Source organism: Mycteria americana, chromosome 1 (assembly GCF_035582795.1).
Source record: "Mycteria americana isolate JAX WOST 10 ecotype Jacksonville Zoo and Gardens chromosome 1, USCA_MyAme_1.0, whole genome shotgun sequence".
Taxonomy (NCBI): Eukaryota; Metazoa; Chordata; class Aves; order Ciconiiformes; family Ciconiidae; genus Mycteria; species Mycteria americana.
Genome location: NC_134365.1, coordinates 111,381,992 through 111,400,761, shown reverse-complemented (window position 1 = coordinate 111,400,761; position 18,770 = coordinate 111,381,992). Strand labels below are relative to the sequence as shown.

The following is an 18,770-nucleotide window of genomic DNA, read 5'->3' as shown; positions in this document are numbered from 1 at the left end:
ATGGAAATTATTGCATAGCTGCAATACTGAGTGCAGGAATACTATAATTTTAGTGAGCAAAAAACATGGCTACTGTGTTTGACCCAACCAGATATGAAACTGTGTGAAATAACTTTCCCATGTTAGGAAATGATTTCTTCATTTTGAAAACACTCAAACATGATGTTTCAGGAAATTCACTTTATTTTTCTTTCCTCTTGCTATTGCTATGATATTGGACATAAACCAGAATTATTAACCGCAGGTATTTTTATTTTGACCACTTGGAATTTTTTTCAAAAATCTAGTCAGTAGTCATCAGAGAATAAGCTGGGCTCTTACACAACAGATACTCAAGCCTTCAGAATTACCCAGAAAAGCCTAAATTTAACAACCTGTCCTATGGGGTCTCTTCTGCCTTTTGTTGAGTTTAGGAGTCCTAAACTAAACTAGCCATAAAGTAGGACTCCTAAGAAAGTCCTAAATATTAAGTTGATTATTTCACTGCATTTAATTCAAACTTTGAATTTTTCTCACTCATTGCTTCAAATATTTCAGTTATTGTCAAGTTTACAGACTGAAGAATGGCCTTAATCCTCCCTCTTACTATTCCTAAGGAATATTCCTCTTCACTTCTTACATATTGTGAGTTAAGCACTAGAAGATGTCAGTTTATGTAACTGAAGTTAATGGTGGTCACTTACCCCTAACGAAGTTTCCAGTTTGATCCACAGAATCATTTAGGTTGGAAAAGACCTTTCAGATCAAGTTCAACCACAAACCTAACACTACCAAGACCACCACTACACCATGTCCCTAAGCACCTCATCAAAACATCTTTTAAATACTTCCAGGGATGGCGACTCAACCACTTCCCTGGGTAGCCTGTTCCAGTGCGTGACAACCCTTTCCGTGAAGAAATTTTTCCTAATATCCAATCTAAACCTTCCGTGGCACAACTTGAGGCCATTTCCTCTCATCCTATCACTTGTTACTTGGGAGAAGAGACCAACCCCCACCTCCCTACAACCTCCTTTCAGGTAGTTGTAGAGAGCGATAAGGTCTCCCCTCAGCCTCCTTTTCTCCAGGCTAAACAACCCCAGTTCCCTCAGCTGCTCCTCATAAGACTTGTGCTCTAGACCCCTCACCAGCTTCGTTGCCCTTCTCTGGACACGCTCCAGCACCTCAATGTCTCTCTTGTAGTGGGGGGCCCAAAACTGAACACAGTATTCGAGGTGCGGCCTCACCAGTGCCAAGTACAGGGGCACGATCACTTCCCTAGTCCTGCTGGCCACACTATTCCTGATACAAGCCAGGATGCTATTGGCCTTTTTGGCCACCTGGGGACACTGCTGGCTCATATTCAGCCAGCTGTCAACCAACACTCCCAGGTCCTTCTCTGCCAGGCAGCTTTCCAGCCACTCTTCCCCAAGCCTGTAGGATTGCATGGGGTTGTTGTGACACAGGTGCAGGACCTTGCGCTTAGCCTTGTTGAACCTCATACAATTGACCTCGGCCCATGGATCCAGCCTGTCCAGGTCCCTCTGCAGAGCCTTCGTACCCTCAAGCAGATCAACACTCCCGCACAACTTGGTGTCATCTGCAAACTTACTGAGGGTGTACTCGATCCCCTTGTCCAGATCATTGACAAAGATATTAAACAGAACTGCCCCCAACACAGAGCCCTGGGGAACACCACTTGTGACCAGTCACCAACTGGATTTAACTCCATTCACCACCACTCTTTGGGCCCGGCCACCCAGGCAGTTTTTTATCCAGTAAAGAGTACCCCCGTCCAAGCCATGAGCAGCCAGTGTCTCCAACAGAATGCTGAGGGAAACCGTGTCAAAGGCTTTACTAAAGCCTAGGTAGACAACATCCACAGCCTTTCCCTCATCCACTAAGGGGGTCACCTTGTCATACAAGGAGATCAGGTTAGGCAGGCAGGAGCTGCCTTTCATAAACCCATGCTGGCTGGGCTTGATCATGTGCTTGTCCTGTACATGCCGCGTGATGGCACCCAAGATGATCTGCTCCATAACCTTCCCCAGCACTGAGGTCAGACTGATAGGCCTGTAGTTCCCCAGATCCTCCTTCCGGCCCTTCTTGTAGATGGGCATCACATTTGCTAACCTCCAGTCAACTGGGACCTCCCCAGTTAGCCAGGGCTGCTGGTAAAGGATTGAAAGAGGCTTGGTAAGCACTTCCACCAGCTCCCTCAGTACCCTTGGGTGGATCCCATCTGGCCCCATAGACTTGTGTGTCTAAGTGGTGTAGCAGGTCACTAACCATTTCCCCTTGGATTATAGGGGCTTCATTCTGCTCCCCATTCCTGTCTTCCAGCTCAAGGGGCTGGGTACTCCAAGAACAACTGGTCTTACTGTTAAAGACTGAGGCAAAGAAGGCATTAAGTACCTCAGCCTTTTCCTCAGCCTTTGTCACTATGTTTCCCCTCGCATCCAATAAGGGATGGAGATTCTCCTTAGCCCTCCTTTTGCTGCTTATGCATTTATAGAAACATTTTTTATCGTCTTTTATGGTAGTAGCCAGATTAAGTTCTAGTTGGGCTTTGGCCCTTCTAATTTTCTCCCTGCATAACCTCACGACATCCTTGTAGTCCTCCTGAGTTGCCTGCCCATTCTTCCCAAGGTCATAAACTCTCTTTTTTTCCTGGAGTTCCAGCCAAAGCTCTCTGTTCAGCCAGGCCGGTCTTCTTCCCTGCCAGCTCGTCTTTCAGCACATGGGGACAGCCTGTTCCCGTGCCTTGAAGATTTCGTTCTTGAAGAATGTCCAGCCTTCCTGGACTCCTTTGCCCTTCAGGACTGCTTCCCAAGGGACTCTGTTTACCAGGCCCCTCAACAGGCCAAAGTCTGCCCTCCAGAAGTCGAAGGTAGCAGTTCTGCTGACACACACCCCCCCTGCCTTACTTCTCTGAGAATCGAAAACTCTGTCATTTCCTGATCGCTATGCCCAAGACGGCCTCCAGCCATTGCACCACCCACAAGTCCTTCTCTGTTCACAAACAACAGGTCCAGTGGGGCACCTTCCCTAGTTGGCTCACTCACCAGCTGTGTCAGGAAGTTGTCTTCCACACACTCCAGGAACACCCTAGACTGTTTCCATTCTGCTGTATTGTATTTCCAGCAGGCATCTGGGAAGTTGAAGCCCCCACGAGAACAAGGGCTAGCAATTGTGAGACTGCTCCCAGCTGCTTATAGAATATTTCATCTGCCTCTTCATCCTGGTTGGGTGGTCTATAACAGACTCCCACCATGATGTCTGCCTTGTTGGCCTTCCCCCTCGTTCTTACCCATAAACACCTGACCCTTTCATCACCAGCGTCAAGCTCTAGACAATCAAAACACTCCCTAACATACAGGGCTACCCCACTGCCTCTCCTTCCTTGCCTAGCCCTTCTGAAGCATTTATAGCCATCCATTGCAGCACTCCAGTTGTGCGACTCATCCCACCATGTTTCTGTGATGGCAACTATATCATCGTTTTCCTGCTGCACAATGGCCTCCAACTCCTCCTCTTTGTTGTTCATGCTGCGTGCGTTGGTGTAGATACACTTCAGTTGGGCTATTGATCCCACCACCTTTTTGGGGGGAGAAAACCTAATTCCTATGTGACCATTCTCAGGTGCTTCTGTGGTTTCTAACACATCAATAACCCTTGTGTCTTTGCTGCCACATGGATCTCCATCCCCTACCTCCAATGAGATGGCAGTCCGAAGGACCTCACTAGCACACCCTCCCTCAAACATTGGCGTGCCGCCCCAAGGCTTATCTCTAGCAAGCCTGGTTTTATCCCTTTCCCCCTTCAAATCTAGTTTAAAGCTCTTTCAATGAGCCCTACTAACTCCTGTGCAAAGATCCTTTTTCCCCTTTGAGACCCCTTTGAGACAGGTATACCCTGTCTGTTGCCAGCAGGCCTGGTGTCATGTAGACCAACCCATGATCAAAAAACCCAAAATTCTGCCAAGGACACCAGGCTTGGAGCCAGGTATTGATCTGCTGGCTCCTCCTATTTCTCCCCTCATCATTCCCTGCAACTGGAAGGATAGAGGAGAACATTACTTGTGCTCCTGATCCCTTAACCAGTCATCCCAAGGCCCTGAAGTCTCCATTTACTTTCCAATGGAGTTTAACAGAGGGATTTAAAGATCCAAAGATCTGAATGCATTCCTGATAGAATTCCACTGAAACAAGGCTAGGATGAATTTGGTTCATATTTTTTTTGTTTTTCTTTTTCATGTATTTAGAGGTTTAGTGTTTTAGAAGGGATAGCTAAAAATTACAGATCAAAAATGCATTCCCTTGAAACTTAAAAAAGGAGGAGTATAAAGAAGGTAGCTGATTTCTGATTAAAACAGTGAAATGAGATTCAGGAGCTTTGGATTTGGTTTCTGACTTTCTAACAGAGGTCTTTAAAACCTCGTTCAATTCATAATGTCTCTCATTCTTCTCTAGTCACATACAAACTATTAGAACCTGAGAATTCAAATATATTGTGTTGATAAATTCAATGTTTTGAGATACTGTGAGGCAACATTTGTGAGCCATACAGCTACTAAAGCAATAGGGAACATGAGAAACAGTCCTGCATGAATTAATATTTTTATAAAACAAACCATAAAAGGAATACACGTCAATGTTAGCATGGAGTAAGTCGTCAGATACCCAGATGACTTCAAAACATCCACTTCACGTTCTCTAATGCTCATGACCTTCCTTTGATATGCAGGTTCCCATGCATAAAGTTTGAGGATCTAGACAATCAAACAAACATATTTTAATAAAACAAAAAAGCAGTGACCATGCTTCAGAAAATAAGCTTAAGCTCCAAATGTCATTTTCAAATATTTAGCAATGCCAAACTACAAAAATTTGAATGTTTTACGAATGAAAGCAAGACCTGAGGTAACTCAAAATTAGGTTGTTCTTATGGAAGATATACTCTAGTCACTCTTAATTCTTCAGATTTCAACTTGTCCCTTATGTATCATAAATGATGAGCTGGTTTATTTCAAAACAGGATAAATAACAAAAATGAGACAACTTTTAAAAGTGCTTTTCTTCTATGCTAAAATTTCACTCTGCTAAAGGTTTTCAGACATCTATTAACATATTTTACATTCTCATTAAAAATGTGGTAGCATCATGGCATCAAAATTAATGCATCATGGATAGTAAGTTTTTCAAATCAAGTTAAACCAGTAAATATTTTCCAAAACCACTTTAAGCACATTATGTTAAAATGTTTTCTCTTCAAACTTTTATCATTATCAGCCAAAATATTACTCATAAAACCTTCATTTTTTAAATAACTTACTTTCTATCTTTACAACCTAACAGAAAAAACAAAACCCTTATTAGTTGTGGCATTACCTTTATTCCATGTAACATTTCACTTAGTAGCTTGACTCGTTGATCCGAATACCTCATTTGGCTTTTCTGGTTAAGAGACAGCAATGTTTTTATTTTTCAATCAGCAAAAAAATTTGGAAAGTAAAATATGCAGTGTACTGTAGGCAATAAATACCTTTTATGCTATTTTTACCTTGCTGAAAAACACACTAGCACTGCAGTTATACCATTTTCAGATATATATGGAGTAAAAAAATTCATTAGATAGGATAAAGGATTAAATACATTAAAATAACATCTTTCCCCTAAAACATCTTAAGGAGTGCATGCCAATTTTTGTCCTTTTTATTTTTCTTCACATTGAATTAAAATCTTAACAGGCTTCCAGTTCCCAGGGTGTTCAGGAATGATAATATGGTTTTAATCTTCAAAATCACTAAGCAGGTAAATACAGACTCAATAACAATATAGTGTAACACTATATACACACATACATAAATATATATGTAACGCTATATGGATATAAAACACTATATACATATATATGTATATATACAGGAGTTAGGAAGAAAGTTTCCTCTGTTACTGATTAATACATTGTTATTGAAAGAACCAATCAAAGAAACATAGAAATTCTTCTCACTCCTACACTATACTCAGGCTCTTCTGCATCTCACATTTCTAAAATACTAATTAACAGCCCCTTTAATGTTTTGAGTCTTATTCAAATACAACAACAAGTTGCAAACTTTTAGACAGAATTATTTTATTGCCCTTTGTATTTCTTCTCTCTCTCTCATATCACAGTAGGGATCTAGGCACATATGTAGCTGCTGCACCTCACCTGCAAAAGAGGTGAAAGGGTTTTTTGTTTTTTTTGTGCAACGTCTCTCAACTGTCACAGCCTTACAAAAGAACCAGTGGAGACCCAGAGTATTCACTGCATGTTGCACCATCAAAGGCAGAAAAAGACAGAGGAAAATAATTGCCTTGATAGCAACGCAAAACTTAGGGTTGTAGTATTTTTTTTCAGTAGAGCTCACTGAAACTGTCATAGTAACAGGCAATACAGTGCCAAGAGAACTGTAGCATCAGAGAAGCAGAAACAAAGTTAGAACACATGCAGTACCTCTATGGGAATTCCCATAATCTCAGGAGAATGTGCTAAATTTAAGTGAGCAGCTTAACCTGAATAATAGAAGTGGTAGAGGGCCATAATCCTATAAAACCCTTATTTAATGGAGTTAACTCATGTAATATGCAAAAACATAGCTGTTTCCTAAATTGAGTCATACAGTAATTTTTACTAATACAAAAGTATTGTTTCAGTGTAATGAAAATTTAGGTATTCAACTAAATACTAGTTTAGCTATCAAACATATGGCTTTCTTACTGCACTTATGCTTCCCCCTCTCAACAAAAAACAGCTGTGGCTTGGTGTTGTTTATTTGTTTTGGGTTTAATTTAGATGTACCAATAGTATTCTTATACATGCATAATTTCCCCCCCTTCATTCCTATATTATGACAACTTAAGCTCTCCTTACTATGCTTTTTTAAATATCTCACCTTCAGTCTTTTTACTCTGGCTGCAACGAGTGCATTTATAGGTATAACCAAAAGAAGCACTGCAACACCTGCTAGGACTGAGGGGCCAAGTTCTTTCCAGAGAAAGATGACAGCCATGATGATCTGAAAAGGTGCTGACCACAACAGGTTGATGTTTACAGTTAGCTCCATGAGTTGCTGTGCATCTGCTGACATCAGGTTAACAATTTCCCCAGTTGTATAGTTTCGTCGTGAGGAATTTGCTAAAGTTAAGGCCTGCAACCAGAAAATACAGAGGCCACAAAAATCAACAATTTTGATGGGTTTAGCTGCCCAGGAGAAACTAAAAGGACAATAATCAGAGCAAAGCTGAACTCAGTGAAACAGACTTGCAACTTTATAATAAATAAAGAGGACAACATGGTGCAAAGAGGGCTCAGAAAGCCTCAGCTTTGGCCTAGCTTAGAACCTCGCAGTGCAGGAACCAGCAACAGCAGGCTTCACAGCAAGCACATGTATAATCTCAGTGTGGCAGGCAGATACGACAAGTCCCAGGTGTCTCGGGACTGACACCCAGACAAACACATACATCCTTTTTCTCTTTCTCACTCTTTCTCTCTCTCTCTCTGTTAGTGCCTCACATTCTTCCACTGTGTCACCTGCAACTCCTGCATGTAACAAGACAGTGCTGCAGCAACTCACTCCACAATCCATCCCATGTGCAAAGCACAACCTGACCCAGCATTCATTAATCAACTCTACTCAGAGAGAGTAAGAACCTGTATCTCTACCCTGTAGCTGTGGAAACTTGCCAAAAGACATGCCCACCCCAACTGGAGCCTCTATTCCCCTGTTCATGATCTGATGTACTGACACACCTTGATATGAGACTTGAGAGAATTAATTCCTTTCTTTAACTGATTTGCAACTTACAAGTAAAATTTTGTGTACTGGTTCAGAAAACACCCGAGAAGTCTATGTCAAAAGATCAGTTTGACTCTTTTGAGAAAAGCAACTGTATTTTAAATTAACAAAGACAGTAATTTCTTTCAGATTTGGATTATTTTTTGTCTTAACTTGTGCTTAACAGTTCAATACTGCAGTAAAAATACCAATGTGCCATGTTTGTAACAAACTAAACTAACGGTGCAGCACTGAGAAACCAGCTTCATCCCATATGCTACATATTAACAATATAGTAAACAGTTTTATGTTTTCCAGGTCAGACAGCTATTGTTATTTTTACATTATTAGCACCTGCATCTCTTGTAGGTAATAATGCTGCCACCTCAGCATATCTTATTAAAGGTGGGATAAGTTATAGAGAGATTTCCACAGCAGTTAGCCATCTTTTAAACATCTGAAAAACAACAAACCTTCCAGGCATTCAACTCAACAGAAAATCAATTTCACTAAAATAAGGGGGGAAATTTCAACCTCCAAAGGAGACAATGTGGCAAACTTCAGCTTCTCATATTCACTGCTACTATATAGCAAAAACAGTGATCACATATACCCTTACTTTTCCCCAGACATCCAACCTAAAAAGTTTTCCCAGTTCATTCAATAAATTTGGGAAATTAACCCATAATCAAAATAGGAAGAGTTCAGTTTCTACATATATCTCCAATATTATGTCTGTACAGGTGGCTGACAAAAGTATGTAATTTCAGGATTAGAGCCTTATAATAGAAATGCTGCTGAAATTCCACATTATTATAAATAAATAACCATCAAAATATAAAGTCAATCTGTTAGCCTGTCACCAGTGTATAATATCCTGGGTTTTGATCACGCTGGTAAGCATATTATCTTTTAACACCGAGTGTTTGTTTTAGTTTTTGTTTTGAAAGAAAAATAGAAGAATACGTGATTACCTTTTTGTATATCAGGCCAACAACTGCAGTCTTGATTTTGATTGCAGTAAGCATGTTGTTACGCTGGTATAACTGATGAAGAAGAGTTTGTGAGAGAACTACAAAAAAAAGGGCAATAGCATAGCCATATCCACTCCCATAGGAACTAGGATGATTTTCACTGACCATTATCATTGCTCTGAAAATGAAGAAAAATAAATTTTAAATTCTGTGCATTGTCAACAACCAACAATAAAGAGTTCAATAAACTGACATACTGGCAACTTGTTCACTTAAGTCCATTTGGATCCAGATATGGTGGAAGGTCACCAAGAAATACGATGTTAAAAAAAGGGAGGTCTTACCTGTGTTTTCCAATTTGTTAGCTTAGAAACAATTCTCAAATACTATTCTAGACATGAATGTGCTATTGCTGACTTCACGGACAATGGAGTACAAATAAAGAATGGCATAAAAGAAAAAAATGAATTAGATATTTGTACTTAGAAAGGTTGCAACTATCAACCATGAAAGTGAGAGACAAAAAAAATCTAGAGGAGAATTCTTATTTTTGTGTTGGTAAAAGGTTATCTTAAATAACCAGCACCTGTGATATCTTCAAACAGATTTTATGGTTAATAATTTTGTTCAGGATTACACTGATTCAGGGTATAGTTTGGAGGTTAACAATAATTCTGTTCATTAACTCTTTTCTTTATAAACACACAGGTATCTGATAAATTCTTAACACCTCTGTGGTAAGCACAATTTCTAAAAACCACCTCCATCAACCTCATGGTACCAACAATATGATAACAACAGTGTCATTGCAGTTTTCCATTAAATGCTGAATCTGTAGATATTATTATATATTTAAGTGGGATTTTAGAAAAAGAGATGGAAAAATACTGACAAAAAAGCAGGGAAGTTAAATATCTTGGTATTCCACTTTTCTTAACATTTGATTTTATATTTAAGTATATTAAATACTTAAATACAATATTGTGGAATTGAACTTCTACTGGTTTTGTCTCAGTCCGTTGGGTAACAAATTCCTGATATCTGAGCTTTACACATCTAAGCTGTTGCTTAGTTTGGTTTTGATATTGGTAACCCTTTAGCTTTATTACTACTGTTACTCTCTGAACATAAAATGAAACACATTAAAAACTTACTTCATTATTTGTGGACTCATGAAAGCCAGAATGTCAGCTGTAACTTTCAGAAATGCAACTTTAATCAATAAAAATTTAAATGTTTGCCATAATGGCAAAATCAAATATGGTTTACGGAAACTTGTTTTCTTAAACAGCACTCTTCTGATGTAAGAAGCCTGCAAGATTACAAAAATATGTACAGAATTAAGAGAAAAAAATATTTTTTAACTTCACCCACATTTACAAATGTAAAGTATGTAATATTAGAGTGTCCATCTAAAGCCATCACTGTACTTATGAACTGGAAAAGTGCATTTCCTACAGTTAGAAGAAAAGCTTTGGGGTAAGAAATGAAGTCTGGTTTTATTTAGCCTGGCTAGTAGTCCTTCAGGAAAGGATAAATATAATTTCCAGGGTTGCCCCAATCATCCACAGATATAATTAGAAAATAATTTAATCCTCAAATGATTATCACAAGTCAAAAAACCTGTATCAGAAAACAGAGGTAAGCTTCAACACAAATGCATTATCATTTATAGCAGGCTTACAGCAACTTTATATTAAAGGTTGAATAAACCTTCTATTTTTTCAGAATATTTTCAGTTGTCAAGTAACTATTTTTGTCACTTTGACTTTAGCTGAAACAATTGCAAATATTCTTACAAGGGCTCAAAACACCAGAAAAGAGTTAGCCTTTCTTAATTATCACAGTGATGAAGGACAGGATATTTTTTACAGATTACTTGAATAATAAAAACAGCGTCTGAATTAAAAATTATCCTTATTGAAAACTACGTTTGAATGCTTTGGTAGAAAGAATTTTGGTGTGTATACCATCAGTGGAAGAAAGGGCAAATCTAAAAATAGATAAGAAAAACACTGAAGAGATGCAGTAAGGTCAGACTCTCCAGGAGCCCTCTTCTCAGTAAGTCATTAAAAAACAAAAGCTACGCTCTTACTGGACTTACAGGTTAGGTCCTCTCTCCTGTGAACTTCCTAACATTACAGAGTTCCTAGTGCACTTTAACTACAGCAACAGAATAATATCTGTGACTGAAACTGTCAAGGATTTACATGAAAAATCACACAGGATGACTCAAGCAAAAAACCCAAACTATCATAAAACACAATATTGTTAAAATTAAAAAAACCTGAAGCCTGTTTTCTGTGTTCTGTAAGCCAGAGCGTCTACTGATAAGCAAGCTGATAATAGACTTCTCTACCTACCTGAAATACAGATGCAAAGATAAGACACTGGGAAACAGACAAGTTAAGAGAGAAATTAGTCAGACAGTTTTGACGAAGATGGTAATTAATCATCGAAGTAAAAGTCACGGTAGATTCCATATCACTTAAAGTGTTAAAATGTAACTGGATATCTTTCTAAGAAATAAGTTTGAACTTAAATGATTTAGAAAAAACCTATAGCCACACTAGAGATCACTGATCACAACAGAGTGGCCTTTGCAGTCTACAAAATGTAGGCTGTTCAATAAGCGTGATTTTAGAAATCATCTCCAGCTTCTAGACTCCTTAAATTTAGAAAAGGATATTGCCTATTGTCAGAATTATAACTACTGTTAATCCTGTGGTAGAATTCTGGATTTCTTTTCTCCATTGCTTCTCAAAGTTAGGACACACGCTGTATGGTGAATCATTTTCATTCAGTTCAAACAGGTCATCCCTCTCCAATGGCTTCTTAGAGCCTATAGATATTAGTCTGAAAGAAAGCAATGAATTTAGCATGGAATACAGCAGACAAAACAAGCAGAACTACTAACTCAAAAAGTTAATGATATCATTTAGTGTATATAAACAAACTCTATAATCAAAATAATGTATGTAAACCTATAAAGGCTACAGACTAAATAGTGGAACATACTTCCAGTCACCTTAAATACACTGAAATTCACCTGAAGTAAGAAGAGCCCAAGCAGATTGTCACATCTGAACAGCAAATTCTGGAGAACCTTTGTACCTCAGAATCTGTCTACATTTCTGATCCCATATTTCTTTATAGAAAAATATACTATTTCATAAACAAATGTGTGTAGCATCATTACCCACTTACTCTTGTGATCTGGAATGAAATACCTTTTCTATCACAGGACTGCATTATGTTGCGACTCATCTTTAACCAAGTTAATAACCTTAAAGTACTGGGTTTCAGCACAAGTACAATAGAGTAGATCTTCAGCTGTTAAAATTTTGTTTTAACAAAGTGCTTTTACCCACTTAAGTGTCAACAAAAACTAAAATTGGTCATAAAATGGCAAAATAGGGCTGATGAATACACCAACCCTACAGGAACTCTGTTTGAAAGAACAATAGATGATCCGGAATTTTTGATGAGCATGTCAGATTCATGACCACTCAAAGCAAAGCATGCCATACCATTTCTGAGGTGGGGAAAATTCAAAAGGATTAATGTTGACAATGTTCTCTAACTTAAAGGAAGTCCCAAACATCTAGGAATCAACCAGAGACACATGCGTAGACACTGGAGTGTGTATCCTGTCAGTGGCAGCTCTAATGCTTTCAAGCTGGTAGGGATTTCCCTCCCTGAGGGAGGCAACACAAGCGCAGTGTCTATCTTCTCTAGTGAGCACTTCCAGTGTATCATTCCTGTGCCGGTCAATGCTAGCGCTGGGCTTGGGCCTAACGTGTGTGCCATTGTGCTTATCACAGGACAGAAAATAAGACTCAAACACTTTTCTGGAGGTTGTAAAATTCTGGTGGGGGTGGACCTCTGTTGTGGTTTAGCCTCAGACGGCAACTAAGCACCATGCAGCTGCTCGCTCACTCCCCCCACGGTGGGATAGGGAAGAGAATCGGAAAAGTAAAAGTGAGAACACTCGTGGGTTGAGATAAGGACAGTTTAATAAGGAACGCAAAAGCCACGCGCGCGAGCAAAGCGAAGCAAGGAATTAATTGACTACTTCCCATGGGCAGGCAGGTGTTCAGCCATCTCCAGGAAAGCAGGGCTCCCTCACGCGTAACAGTTACTTGGGAAGACAAACGCCATTACTCCAAATGTCCCCCCCTTCCTTCTGCTTCCCCAGCTTTATATACTGAGCATGACATCATATGGTATGGAATAGCTCTTTGGTCAGTTTGGATCAACAATCCTGGCTGTGTCCCCTCCCAGCTTCTTGGGCACCTGGCAGAGCATGGGGAGCTGAAAAAAAAGTCCTTGACCAGTGTAAATACCGCTTAGCAACAGCCAAAACATCAGCGTGTTATCAATATTATTCTCATACTAAAACCCAAAACACAGCACTACACCAGCCACTAGGAAGGAAATCAACTCTATCACAGCTGAAACCAGGACAACCTCACTATCCCCAAGGGCCACCCAAACATCTACTGAAACTGTACCATTAATGCAAAGTGAATTTGCCTTATGCTTGATAAGTTAAGGCAAAAATAACACAGCTTCTCACTAAGAGCGCCAGCTTTTGAAACAGATGAGGAAAGCAGACCAATTGGTACTTGAGTGGGAACTGTTGTTTAAGAACTCTGCATAAGTCATCTCAGTGCTGAAACTCACTGCTGCCAGAGGATAAACAGATTTACCAAATGCCCTTCACACTGTAATCTCCAGATTGCCCGAATTCTAAAGAAACATAATATAGCATTATGAGTTTATTATATAACAATTAATTTGAGACTTTCTCATTTAGATTGCAAGCACTTTAGGCAAGTATATATTAGCCATAATTTATTGTGTTTGCTTGTGACTGGAAAGAAGGAACATATCTAATGTTCAGAATATTAGTTTAATCGCATCCAGTTAGTTATTTCATAGCTAAACAAGCTCTCACTGAGTGGAACTGAAATCCTTTTTTTTCCCTCCCCTCTTCATTGTTAAACATTGTGGAATTGGTTAAAAAATATAAAGGATAGCCTAGCTTGAATATTTGGGTGAACACTGTGACATAATGAACAAATAAATGTCACATAGAAGTGCTGCACTCAGTATACTGCATAATTTTCTAGAAAAACTGAAACTTTGTATTTATGGTGTAGAATGTAAGGACTGGTAATAATGACAGCTACTCTGACACTGATGGTGAACTCCTAACTTCAACAGGGCCAGAGTTTAACCTAATACTCTGAATCCTTGAAACAACCTGATTGTTTTGTCTCAGCTTATTAATAGCAAATACCATTTCCAGTTTTTCCTTAAAATTAATAACTTTAAATAAAGCCAGAAACAGTTATAATACTCTTAAAATGTTTTTTCTCACTTTTAGATTTTTGAGGTGTGTATGTCTGACTCAAATGATTTTTAAAGAAGAAAAAAGAAAAATGTTAAAAATGAGTAATGGTCACAAGACATAACACATGAAATTGCTTGACATAACATCGAAAATATTAAGTGACAGGAAGCTGCGTGACTTGATATGGTTGAGCTTTCAGTTCCTAGTTTTGAGTGGAAAATTTCCCAAGAAGCAGAGGGACTTTATTGGTGTTTATGAGCAGGTGATCTACAGTAGTAACATGTGGCCTGCCATAAAAGAGGGAAGAAAACAAGCATGAAATTGGCTACTTAGAAAATACCTTAAATGTACTACTGAATAATTGCTCCAGGAGATCTAGCAAATTGTTGTATCACTATATGGAGTATAAAGGAAACTTTATTTTAATTTCTGTCTATTGCCAAACTTTACACAGACAGATAATAAATAAAATAGGATGGCCTAATTTGGTTTTTTCTATACCATTGTCTAAAAATATTGTCTATTGTGACAAGAACATTGTGCTTAGTTATCAAAATATTAATGTTTTAAATAATGCCATTAGATGACATATAAAATGACTGTTACTATGTATAAACAATGCTCCACAAAACATTTTAATATAATCTCTAAAAGTTGCAAAATTTTATTTTTGTACAAAAAGCTAACAGCAATCTCAGGCTGAGGCTCTAGGTCAAGCTAGAATGATGGTGTAGAATGTAAGGGCATGCTCTGTAATTCTGTGAGCATCAATGAACATCAACAAGCAGTTTATTAAATTCTCACCTGCTAAACCAGGAATATGTTAATTTACTGAAGAAAAAAACATTTTCTTCAGGACTGCATTTCTGTTTAAGAAAGAAAAAAGGAAAAATAGCAATGTTACTGGAAAGACTAAAGAAAAAGTTGGGTCTTTTTTCTTTTACCAAACATGTAGTTCTTAGGAGCTATTTAATTCTGAGCTATAATAAGGTCTATACTTACACTTCTTTGTGTGTTACCTTCTTCCACCAATACACTCTAACACAAGGTATGAGGAATGAAAGAGATCTAGTCTCGTGACTTACTAGAACAACTTAACTTGCTGTAAGAGGGTATTAACCACCACCACAGCTTGATGTTACACTGTTTACACATACCCTAGAGTATGATCACACCAACAGTAAAGCATAGGAGTTGGACTCAATGATCCTTATGGGTCCCTTCCAACTTGAGATATTCTATGATTCCATGTCCAATACAAGCAAACCTTCCTTAAATCTTTGACAGCTAAAATCCTGCGGGGGTTTTTCCCCCATTTGAAAAACTAGCTACTGGAAGTTACCAACTGCTAATACCTAAAGAACAGCAAACTCCTTTCAGAGATGAAGTACTACTAACGTGTACTGTACACATAAAGGAGGAGAAAAATATGAGGCTTGTGCACTGCTGCCGATTTCGTAAGTCATTGGAGATAACTGTAATAGAGGCAAACAAATACAAACTCTCCCATACTTCTTGAGGAATGTGTATCCACACCCAAGGACAACTTCGGCACACCTAGGTAGTAAATTCTGTCCCTCAGTAATTACCGTCTTAAAATAATTTCCAACCAAAGATGCAGTTACAGTTCTTTCCGGTAGGTGGTGTAAAAAAACCCCTATCAAAAATGTATGCTGCAGGTGCTCTGAGAGCCTGTATATTTCCCACAACAATTTTTCTTGTACTTTCAGTAAAAAGCCCAATGATTCAATGATAATCCAAGAAACAAATATGCAACAAATATGTACGTAACAAACTTCTGTAACAAACGCATCTTCTTGTGCATCTACTTGCCCTTCACTATCAGATGTAAACATTTGCCATGGTTCATTATGATTTCTAAATTTTACATCCAAACAACATTGTTCGAACTATTGTCTTTTACTGTTGAAGAACACGGTAGAAGTCTTGGGCACAAACATTCCCTGCTCAAATCCTGCTCCTTATTCCTATCCGTGGCACAGCTCCTCTTTCCTTAAGAAAAGAATGGTAAGAAATATTGAACGAAACACTGGCCTAAAGATTACTCCCTCCTTAGAAATTCAAAGGGTACATCCCAGGACGTATCAGTTGTCATTGGCTGCCTTTTTTTGACACGGACCTAGCACAAAGCCTACATGAAATCCGATCAGGTTTAAAGCAGCCACCCCCGGCTGCCCGTGGAGGGAGACGGCGGCTGCCGGGGGGCCCCGAGCGATCACCCCCCGGCAGCCGCCGTCTCCCTCCCGGGGCAGCAGGCAGGCCCTGGCGGGGAGGTAGCCTGCCCTCAGCCCCGTCAATAACGCCTTCTCCCCGCTCGGCCCCCCGCGCTGTGTTACCTTCTTGCCGGCGGGACTCAGGCGTTCGTAGAAGCCGCCCTGCTTCCCGCGGGAGGCGGCCATGGCTCCCTCCTCCCGAGGCGGACGCTCCGAAGGGCCTCCCCGAGCAGCCGGCGGAGACCGTTAGCGGCCGCCCCGCGCGCGAGGGGAGAGGCATTGGAGGCGGGAGGCGGCTGCCGTTAGAGGAGGTGCGGGCTGAGGTGAGGCGCGGGGAGGGCGGCGCTGCCTCAAGCCTCAGCCTTCCCCGCCGCTTGGATCCGGTGAGGCATGTCCCGTTCCGCAGCCCCCCCGGGCCCGAGAGGAGGCCCCTGGTAGCCCTGCCACCCCGGGGGGGCCGCACGGGCAGACAGCTCGTGGTGAAATGCACTTTGCGCCCTACAACGCGACCTGCAGCGCCGAGGGCAAGGCCTGCCTGTGATTTTTTTGTCGCGTTGCTGTCATTTAACGACAGGCCCGATGTGTGCTGTACTAGTGGGCAGCATTCCAGTGACATTGAGAGGGCAGGAGAGGGAATGTCACGTGGTAGTGTGCGCGCACACTTGTAATGGTGACTAAACGTATAAACCCACCTTTTTTTTTTTTTTTTTTTTACTAGCTCTTAGCTGGATGTGCGCCAGAAGATTTTTAGCTTGGGACTGGCAGCTGAAACTCCGGCCTGTCTCTGCTGGAACCAGGCTGCTGCAGCACTGGGAACTCCAGCAAATTGCATACCAGATAAGCAAGTTTTGGCCTTTGTTACTTCTCGATACTTTCTAGTTTTGCTTTTTGGAGGCTTCATACAGCTTGCTTACTAGTATTTAAATGTAAAGGTAGGTAGGAAGAAAGCTGTAATAGCAATTGCCATTGCTGGGGTTTTTTCCTGAACATAAAGGTTTTCCTAAAGTTAATAAAAATCGGTATCTTGATTTTACTCTGTAGTTAAGATGGCACCTCCCCTTTGACTCTTGTGGCCTGGCACATTGCCACCTTAAATGAGAATGCATCACTGACTGCAGCAATACTGATTTGTCCAAAGTTTGGGAGATTGTAACAGAAATAACTATGCACTGCATTCCATATAATAAAATACAGAGAAACAAGTCTAAATGCAAGACCTATGTGACAGCAGAGAAAGCAAGGTCTTGTGGCCAGCCAGTAGCATGGGAAGTTAAAGACCAGTACAAAATAGCAATAATTTAGAATCAGAACAAACAGAAAACATTCATTTCATATTCATAAAGAATTTTAAAGAATTACTGAAACGGGGGGTTGAAGAAGTATTTGGTCAAGGCCAAACTCAAGTGGGTTTTTTGTTTCCAGTATTTGATTTCCTAAACATGGTGACAATATAATTAGAATATCAACGGGGTCCTGACTAAAGCGATGTCTTAAGTTAACAGATGTACAAAAGAAATTTAGTTATGGTTAAAGTAACTTTAGCATATTCCCACATGCCCAGCTTTTCTTCTTTTAACACATGGATGAGTTTTAGGTAAGTGGATATTGAGAGGTGGTTAAAATCCGTACCTCCCTCAGGAAAAAAAAAAGACTGGGAAAAAAGAGGGTAAGAAAAATTATTTCTCTAGAAGAACTGTATTGATATTTTATCAGACATATGCAATATGATCCTCCTTGACATTCCTTTGTAGAGTATAATTGCATAAAACAGATTATCTTACCTATCCACCGGGGAAGTCTGATAAGGGCACATTAGCATAGACCTGACTAAGCTTCTTTCTGTAGGCTAACTCTGGTTTGAGCATCCACCTGTTTTCTCTTTTGTCTGATGAACTTCACTTCTAACTTAAGCTAATGTTAACATATTCTTCCTCTACTTCATTATATTTAAATTTCTTTAACATAGGGAACAGGTTTAAAGAAATCCAGTGTATTTTACTTGTTAACTTTTTCCATTATTGTGGCAACTTATGTAAGCAGTGACTTACTGGTATAATGTCAGCAGCATCTTCCAACAGAAGTTAGATCACATCTACATAGCTTAGTCCTAAAGTTACTGGTGGGGGAAAAAGCAAACAAGCAAACAAAAAGATAAACGGGCAAGTGTTTGTGTGGAAGGGTAGGAGGAAAAAGGAAAGGGAGTGGGCAGACTTAGCAAGTTTCTTAAAACATAAGGCATAAATCTTATTTAAGGCACAAACCTTTGTTACATAAGTTATTTCTGGAGAAGGTTGAATTCAGTTGCTAATGACATTTCGAGGGTGTCATACTGTGGCATTACAGGAATGTCTCTTAGGCTAAAGAAGTAAACCCTTTGGGAAATTAAAAGCAGTGTCTTGAGAAAG

The 18,770-nt window shown here is 39.7% G+C and overlaps 1 protein-coding gene across 1 annotated transcript in view; it reads right to left on the bottom strand.

Moving 5' to 3' along the window:
- Window positions 1–17,012, bottom strand: part of LOC142416686 (multidrug resistance-associated protein 1-like) — a 44,687-nt gene extending 27,675 nt beyond the window's left edge. Inside the window, exons 1-8 of the mRNA XM_075516528.1 lie at window positions 16,489–17,012; window positions 14,936–14,997; window positions 11,487–11,628; window positions 9,927–10,084; window positions 8,773–8,950; window positions 6,917–7,171; window positions 5,370–5,435; window positions 4,613–4,750 (exon numbers count right to left, since the gene is read on the bottom strand). Of these exons, the coding sequence (XP_075372643.1) occupies window positions 4,613–4,750; window positions 5,370–5,435; window positions 6,917–7,171; window positions 8,773–8,950; window positions 9,927–10,084; window positions 11,487–11,628; window positions 14,936–14,997; window positions 16,489–16,551 (1,062 nt within the window). The 5' untranslated portion in view covers window positions 16,552–17,012. The remainder of the gene's footprint in view (window positions 1–4,612; window positions 4,751–5,369; window positions 5,436–6,916; window positions 7,172–8,772; window positions 8,951–9,926; window positions 10,085–11,486; window positions 11,629–14,935; window positions 14,998–16,488) is intronic.
- Between the last annotated feature and the right edge of the window lie 1,758 nt (window positions 17,013–18,770).